At 45.1% G+C, this 8,635-nt stretch overlaps 1 protein-coding gene across 2 annotated transcripts in view; it reads left to right on the forward strand.

Annotated features, from left to right (window-relative positions):
* Uri1 (URI1, prefoldin-like chaperone) overlaps positions 1-8,396 on the forward strand; it is a 54,767-nt gene extending 46,371 nt beyond the window's left edge. For both annotated transcript variants that reach the window (XM_013026345.1, XM_013026346.1), the window contains 5 exons: positions 974-1,142; positions 3,513-3,852; positions 5,593-5,732; positions 6,716-6,944; positions 7,823-8,396. In XM_013026345.1, the coding sequence (XP_012881799.1) occupies positions 974-1,142; positions 3,513-3,852; positions 5,593-5,732; positions 6,716-6,944; positions 7,823-8,002 (1,058 nt within the window). In that variant the 3' untranslated portion in view covers positions 8,003-8,396. The remainder of the gene's footprint in view (positions 1-973; positions 1,143-3,512; positions 3,853-5,592; positions 5,733-6,715; positions 6,945-7,822) is intronic.
* The last annotated feature ends 239 nt before the right edge of the window (positions 8,397-8,635 follow it).

Here is an 8,635-nt window from a genome sequence, read left to right on the forward strand (position 1 = left end):
TCATGGGGCTTGACCTCTGGGCCTGGTTACTGTCCTTGAGCTCTTCAGCTCAAGGCAAGCACTCTACTACTTGAGCCACAGCGCCACTTCCAGTTTTCTGGTGGTTAATTTAAGAGTCTTACAGCCTTTCATGCCTGGGCTAGCTTTGAACTGTGATCCTCAGATCTCAGCCTCTTGAGTAGCTAGGATTATAGGCAGGAGCCACTGGCATCCAGCTAGAATTTTATCTTTTAAGTTGTTGTACAAAGGGGTTACAATTCAACATTTCAGTTTGAGTGCAGTGCATTTTGATCAATGTCACCCCTCCCCTCAAATTACCTACTTCCATTTCTACATATGTACCTTGAATAGTTCGATGGCCATACTTTAGTCAACATGTTTGTGTACATAATTCAGATATAACTTCTATGGATGAGACAAAACATGTGTCTTTGTCTCTCTGGGCCTGACTTCTCTTAACATCATTTGTTCTAGGTCCAGCCATCCATATCCATGTAAAGGAGCCGCTCCTATAACACTGTTTGTGCGAGTGAAAATTGGTGCAACCACTGTAGAGGGCAGTTTGGAGATTCCTCAAATAGAACTCCCCTGTGACCTAGCCTTAGCACTCTTGGGCGTCTATCCCATTGATTATAGAGTTAGAATAATGTGGGTTTTTTTGTTTGTATTTGATTTTTAATATTAGCAATCATGCTGGGTGCTGGTGGTTTATGCCTGTAATCCTAGTTGCTTAGGAGGCTGAGATCTGAGGACCATCTGAGGAAGCCAGCTAAGGCTAAGTCTGTGAAACTCTTATCTTCAGTTAACCACCAGAAAAGCAAAAGTGGACCTGTGGCTCAAAGTGGTAGAGCAGTAGCCTAGAGCAAAAAGAGCTCAGGGACAGTGCCTAGGCCCTGAGTTCAAGTCCTATGACTAACAAAGTAAAAATACTAACAATTACATTTTTTAATCTAATTGTCTTTTTATAAAATAGGAAAGCAACGAATTGCTCATAAGCCTCATTCCAAACCAAAAACTTCAGGTCTTTTTGAAGCTGATTTTGCCAATGATTCAAAATCTAAGGATTTGCTAGCTGACAAGGAACTGTGGGCTCGACTTGAAGAACTGGAAAGGCAAGAAGAATTGCTGGGTGAACTTGACAGGTATCTCAGGACAGATTAGCTTTCCAAGAGCTGTGCTTCATCCGCAGTCCCTCGTTAATAAGGTGGTATGTGCTCATTGGAATCAAGCAGCAAACCATGCCATGTTAAATTGCCCATTTTCCCACTCCAAGAGTACTCTCTAGAGTACTTTGTTTTCCCTTCTCCCCCATGACCCTTTCTTTTCTGTATTGGGTTGGACCTCAGAGTCTGATGCTTGCTAGGTATGAGCCATACTCTGCTTCAGTACTTTCCATAGGAGTGTCTGATGTGTGCAAATACTAGGCTCGATGCTGATAGCTCAAACCTGTAATCCCAAAGTCAAACCAGGAAAGGAAAATCTGAAAGACTCTTAACCCACTTAATCACTGAAAAAACTGGAAGTGATGCTGTGGTTCAAGTGGTAGGGCACCAGCCTTGCAGAAACATCTCAGGGACGGTGCACAGGCCCTTAGTTCAAGCCCAAGTACTGGCATCAAAACAAAACAAAAATCCCCAAAATCTCATCTTCATTTTTTATTTTTATTTTTTACTACATATTTTCATTTTATTTTTATATTATATTTTATCATATAATTGGTTTTTCTTAGTGATGGATATATTATGTAAGTTTTTAAAAGACTAACTTTTTTTTTTTTTGGTCAGTCGTGGGGCTTGAACTCTGGGCTTGGGAGCTGTCCCTGTGCTCTTCAGCTCAATGCAAGCGCTCTACCGCTGAGACACAGCGCCACTTCTGGTTTTCTAGTGGTTTATTGGAGATAAGAGTCTCATGGACTTTCCTGCCTGGGCTGGCTTTGAACCGTGATCTTCGGATCTCAGCCTCCTGAGTAGCTAGGATTACAAGTGTGAGTCACCAGTGCCCGGCAAAGATTAAGTTTTTTTAAAAAAAAGATGCAGAGAATTGAACCCAGGGCTTTAAGAATGGTAGGCAAGCCATCTTCCACTGAGCCACACCCAGCATGTGTTTTCATGCTGTACTCAGGATGATAGTGTTCTGTCTTTGAGTGACTTTTTCAAAACATCAATTTCCTTTGAGTTTGATTCTGAAAATTGTTTGGCCTTGCCTTGTGTTTGTAAGCCTTTCTGTTTATTGAACAGGCAATTTCTAATCTGCTCAGGTACAAGAAACTTTACCAAACTGCTATTTGAAATACACATTAGCAGTCACTTTGAATTGTCAAAGTACTAAACGATGCTTGCTACCACAGAAGTTTCTATATTATTTTGCCTTAAATGATATAACATATGCATAGTTAGTTTCTGTGGGGGGGGGAGGACAAAGATACAGAAGAGTTTTCCCCCCTGCTATCTCCCCTGCACATTCCCTAGGTCTTTTTTGTTGTTGTTGCTTTTAGATTAACTGCCACTGTTTAATTTCTTCAAACCACCATTGAATCTGGTGATTTTCTTAGTCAGGATTCTTTTTATTTTTGCATGATGTTACTTCAGTGGTATTGCCTTTTTGTTTTTGTTATTTTTGTAAGGTTCTGAAAGCCTGTATAGAATGAAGCAGGTGTTTATATACACAGGTATGAGACACTGGCATCTAGCTAGAAATAAATATTCTTTGAGTTTCTTATTATACTATTGATATTGTATTTATATTGTGTCTGGCCAATACCTAGTGACAAAAGCTCCTCTCCTGTGAGCTGTTGATGCTAGAATAATTCCAGTATGCGGAAGTGGCACAGAAACTAATGTTTTGTTAATTTACTTCAAAACCTATATTTTAAAAATTCATCTGTTTTGCCAGGCGCTGGTGGCTCACGCCTATAATCCTAGCTACTCAGGAGGCTGAGATCGGAGGATTGTGGTTCAAAGCCAGCCTGGGCAAGAAAGTCTGTGAGACTCTTATCTCCAATAAACTACCAGAAAACTGAAAGTGGCATTGTAGCTCAAATGGTAGAGTGCTCGCCTTGAGCTGAAGAGCTGAGGGACAGCGCTCAGGCCCAGAGTTCAAGCCCCACGACTTAACCGCCCCCCGCAAAAAAAAATCATGTTTTTACTGTTGTCCTCTTTTAACCTAGATAGTTTAAATATATATATATATAGAGAGAGAGAGACTGGGTGCCAATGGCTCAAGCTTGTAATCCTAGCTACTCAGAAGGCTGAGATCTAAAGATTGTAGTTTGAAGCCAGCCGAGGCAGGATGTCTGTGAGACTGTTAATGTCCAATTAACCAGCAAAAAAGCTGAAAATAGAGTTGTGATTCAAGTAGTAGAGCACTAGCCCAGGCCCTGATTTCAAGCACACACACACACTCAAAGAATATACAATCTTAAATTTTTTCATTAAAATGAATTGAAAATTGCAAGCATTACAGTTCTGATGTGTTTTCATCTCATGTTGTTGATAATATTGTTTCTTTGGCAGTAAGCCTGACACTGTGATTGCAAATGGCGGACATGAGAACTCCTCTGAAGAGGAAAAGGAGGAGCAGAAGGCATGTGGGCCTGGGGGCGGTGGAGCCCATGGCTCCTTCACTCCCAGAAGTGATTGGAAGCTCGCTCCTAGCTCAGCCCTGCTCAGGGGTCTATCGCTATGTCCAGTGAATGGCTCAAACTCTTACCACAGCAAGGAAGATGACAGTGATGGGGACGATGATGATGATGGGGATGAAGATGGCAATAAGGAGAACCACCCATGTGCTTCAGGGGTTGGAGACAATTCTGTACCAACCATCTATTTTTCTCATACTGTTGAACCTAAGAGGGTTTGTATACTTTATAACTTGACTCATTTTGTATATAATATGATCATTAAATGTCATCCATCCTTCCTTCCCCCTTCCTCTTCCTCTTCTTCCTCTTTCTATTCCCCCTCCTTTCGTCTGTTGGCTTTTTTGCTCAAGTCTCTTATCATTTGAGCCACACCTCCACTTCTGGCTTTTTGCTGGTCTGTTGGAGATAGGTTTTCCTGCTCAGGCTGGCTTTGACCTGTGATCCTCAGATCTCAGCCTCTTGAGTAGCTAGGATGATAGCAATGAGCTGATTTTTTTTTTCTTTCAAAGAGAAAAATGCTGACAGTTGGCTAGTTGTGGGGCTTGAACTCTGGGCCTGGGCTCTGTCCCTGAGCTCTTCAGCTCAAGGCTAGTGCTCTACCACTTGAGCCACAGCGCCACTTCTGGTTTTCTGTTGGTTAATTGGAGATAAGAGTCTCATAGACTTTCCTGCCGGGGCTGGCTTTGAACTGTGATCCTCAGATCTAAACCCTCCTGAGTAGCTAGGATCAAAGGCACGAGCCACTAGTGCCAAGCCCAGCCCTGCTATTTTACTGGTGGTTTTAGAAATGGAGTCTAGTGAGCTTTTCTACCTAGGCTGGCCTTGAAATTCAGATTCCTTCAGATCTCAGCCTCCTATGCAGCTACAATTGTAGGTGTGAACCACTGGCACCCTAGTTTTGTGAGTTTTTTTTTCAGTTTTTTAATTTTTCCTATTTTCATTTAGATAAAATAGGAAATAACACTTGGAGGCATGACATAGGAAGTATGTGGTGTAACGGAACACTAACATTTAATTCTCAACTGAGTGGGTTTTTATGTTTTAGACTCGTTTTCTGAAATACGAAGTGTTAAAAGAATTTAAAATAATTAAGCACTATCTCATAACTGCTTTTTGACTTAAATGTCATCCAGATTTTACTGTTCCTTTTTGGTTAGTTTGGACACTTTGCACACTTTAAGCTAAAAACACCAGAGAAATGGGATGAGGTGAAGCTTATAATAAATGTATAATAAATGTAACATTTAAGCGAAGCATATAATCCTGGCTGTTCAGGAGGCTAAGATTTGAGAATCACAGTTCAAAGCTAGCCAGGGTAGGAAAGTTCGTGAGACTCTTTTGTCTCTAGTGAACCACCAGAATACTGGAAGTAGAGATTGTACAATGCCAGCCTTGAGTTTTTGAAAAAGCTAAGGGACAGTGCTCAGGCCCTAAATGTAAGTCCCAATATTGGCACCCTCCCCCCCCAAAAAAAACACACACACACATACACACACACACACACAAAGAACCATTTAGGGCTGGGAAGGTGGCTCAGTGGTAGAGTGCTTGCCTTGCATGCATGAGGCCCTGGGTTCGATTCCTCAGCACCACATAAGCAAAAAGAAAAAAGCCGGAAGTGGCACTGTGACTCAAGTGGTAGAGCGCTAGCCTTGAGCTGAAGAGCTGAGGGATAGTTCCCAGACCCCATGACCGACAAAATTAACCATTTAGCTGAAATGTGTTTCGCTTTCCATGTGGGGCTGGCTTGCTTGCTGGGATGATGTCACTCAGGGGCAGTACTGTGTCAGGAAAGGACCCTGTCACACAGGACCATCACTAGCGTCACAGCCCATGTGCTCCCCGTGTTCCTCATTATGCGTATCATTCTCTCTAGCGTGCGTCCTGATTTCTCAAAAAGGTTTCTATGCTTTTTAAAAGAAAAAATCTATTTTTTAAATTGCAACTTTTAGGTTCGAATAAATACTGGGAAAAACACCACCTTGAAGTTCAGTGAAAAGAAAGAAGAAGCCAAACGGAAGCGCAAGAACACCAGCAGTGGCCATGGTGCCCATGAGCTGCCCACCATCAAGACCCCGGCTGACATTTACAGGTGTGTGGGACAACAGACTCCTTCCAGCTCACTCCACCCACTCCTTCCAGCCCCAGCTTTCACACCCAGGCCTGGGCTGGGAGTAAGGATGATGCTGGATAGGAGGCCGTGTACATAGTCCTGGGGGGGGCAGCTCAGTGCTTGCAGAGCGGGGTCCAATCCTGAGGATGCGCCACTGGATTTATTTTTTTACTTTTTTTTCTTATTTTGGGACCTGAACTCTGGGCCTGGGCTCTGTCCCTGAGCTTTTGTGCTCTTCCACTTGTGCCACAGCTCCCCTTCTGGCTTTCTGTGGTTAATGGGAGATAAAGGTCCCATGGATTTTCTTGCCTGGGCTAGCTTTGAACAGCAATCCTCAGATCTAAGCCTCCTCTGAGTAGATGGGATTATGGGTGGTGCCCAACTTTTGTGCATGCCCGTTGCCAGTCCTGGGGCTTGTGCTCAGGGCCTGGGCACTGTCTCTTTGTTTTTCCCTTTTTCATTGAAGACTAGTTAGCACTTCTACCACTTGAACCACACCTCTGCTTCTGGCCTTTTTGATGGTTCATTGGAGATAAAGAATCCCAAAGACTTTCCTACCCAGACTGGCTTCTAACCATGATCCCAAGATCTCAGCCTCCTGAGTACCTGGGGTCACAGGCATAAGCCACCAGCACTTGGCTCTTTTTTTAATTTATTTTCACTTACTTAAGCAATAGTAGGGATGAAACTCAGGGGTTAGATGTTGTCCCTGAGCTTTTTCACTATGAGCTGGCTCTCTACCACTTGAGCCACATCTCCACTTTTGGCTTTTTGCAGTTCATTGGAGATGAGTCTCATGGATTTTTCTGCCCTGTCTGGCTTCTAACTGCTGTCCTCAGCTCTTGGCCTCCTAGCTGGCTGGTATTGCAGGGGTGTGTTAACAAGGAAAGTTAGATGGGCTCTGGGGTGTCATGGCTGGCTGCAGGCTCCCCTAGCAGTACTGCGTGTTTCTGGATGTCCAGGGTCTTCGTGGATGTGGTGAATGGTGAGTATGTCCCACGCAAGTCCATCCTGAAGTCACGCAGCCGGGAGAACAGTGTGTGCAGCGACACCAGCGAGAGCAGCGCGGCTGAGCCCGATGAGCGGCGCACCGTGCTGCGGAGCCTCAGCTGTGAGACAGAGTCCAGCAGTGAGGCCGGGGAGGCCGGCCCAGGCCTCCTTGAGGAGCCCCCCGGGGGCCAGCGGCCCCAGGTCAGTCAGTGCTGATTAACCCCTGCTTCTCCCACTGCCCCTTTTCTTCCTCCTTTCCAAAGTCATGGGGAAGCCACTCAGGAGGCAGTGATCTAGAGGATGGCTGTTCTTAGCCCAGGCAGAGAAATCCATGAGACTCTTATCTCCAGTGAACCACCAAAAGCCAGCCATGGAGTTGTGGCTCAAGTGGCTGTAGCACCAGCCTTGAGTGAAGATGCTAGATAACAAATGTCCAGGCCCTCGGTGCAAGCAAGCCCCAGTACCGGCACCAAAACAAAGCAAAAAACTCCTCAGGTCCATTGGTAATTTATTTCATGTAAACCAGGTAATTGACGTTCTAGCCCAAAACACAACATGTGCTACATGAGGTATTAAAACTTCAAGACACTATAGTTTCCCAAAAATTGGTTTGAATTATTTTAATATTACAGTACACAGTTTCCTGGTGTCAGTATATTTGACAAATGATTATCGAAAGCAGAGCCTAGAATTAATGAGGTCCTGTGACTTTTTGTTTGTTTCTGCATGTGTGCTAGTCCTGGGGCTCGAACTCAGGGCCCGAGCACTGTCCCTTATTTTGCTTAAGGCTAGTGCTCTACCACTTGAGCCACAGCTTTACTTCCGGCTGTTTGTTGGTTCATTGGAGATAAGAGTCTCATGGACTTTCCTTCCTGGGCTGGCTCTGAACTATGATCCTCAGATCTTAGCCTCCTGAGTAGTAGTAGGTATGAGCACAAGTGCCTGGCTGAAGACTTTCAGTGGGCCTTGGTTCTCTACACAGTTAGATTCTGTTGTTCATGTCTTCAGTGGGGAGTGTCAGCTGGGTGGCCACGAGCAGAGACCCTGGGCATCTTACATCTGGTCTCCTTGTCTCATAGGCTTTTTCTGGAACAGTGATAGAAAAGGACTTTTTACCCTCCCCAACAATACACCCCGCCATCGCTCCTCCCGGACTGCCCACCATTCCAGAACGCAAAGAAACGCTCCCAGAAGCAGCTGAAGAGCCTGCAAAGCGGGTTTCCAAGTTCAAAGCTGCCCGACTGCAGCAGAAAAGTTAGGCCTCGCCCGCTTGGCCTGCTCAGGCTGCATATGCCCACTCACCTGTGCAGCCCCTACGCCAGGCGGTTTGAACTCGGGCCTGGGAGGCAGGTGGACACAGCACTTCTCACTGGGGCGGGCCATCAGTCTGTGCGCACAGTCTTCTTGGGTTCTCTCCTCCCAGAGTCGCCCAGGCTGGCTTTCTCTGCTGCCAGCACAGCTGTGATTGTTTTCAGTGGGTGCAGTTGGCCTGCATTGTTTTTTCGTGTTTCAGACTAAATACAGGCCATGCGGTACCAGCCGTGATGTGTATGGTCCATGGGAAAGAAACTTCTTAAAATTTCAAATCAGTTCATCCGTTCTGTCCCTTCGCATTCACCTTTTCAAGGCACTTTAAAATAAAATTAAAAAAAAGAAAAGAAAAGAGTGTCTTGTAGGTCCTACACCGAGGTGGTTCTGTTCCAGTCACTCCTTTCACTGCCACACACACTGTGCTGCTTTCCTGTTTTCTAGGTCTGAGACCGGGACGCAGACTCAGTACCCGGGGCCGCTTTTGCTTATTGGCTAGTGCTCTCCTAGCTTAGCCACATCCCCAGCCCCACACGGCAGAATTGTGTGTGACCTCTGGGAACGTGGCTTCCATTTGCAAGAAT

Source organism: Dipodomys ordii, unplaced genomic scaffold, assembly GCF_000151885.1.
Source record: "Dipodomys ordii isolate 6190 unplaced genomic scaffold, Dord_2.0 Scaffold92, whole genome shotgun sequence".
NCBI classification, from domain to species: domain Eukaryota; kingdom Metazoa; phylum Chordata; class Mammalia; order Rodentia; family Heteromyidae; genus Dipodomys; species Dipodomys ordii.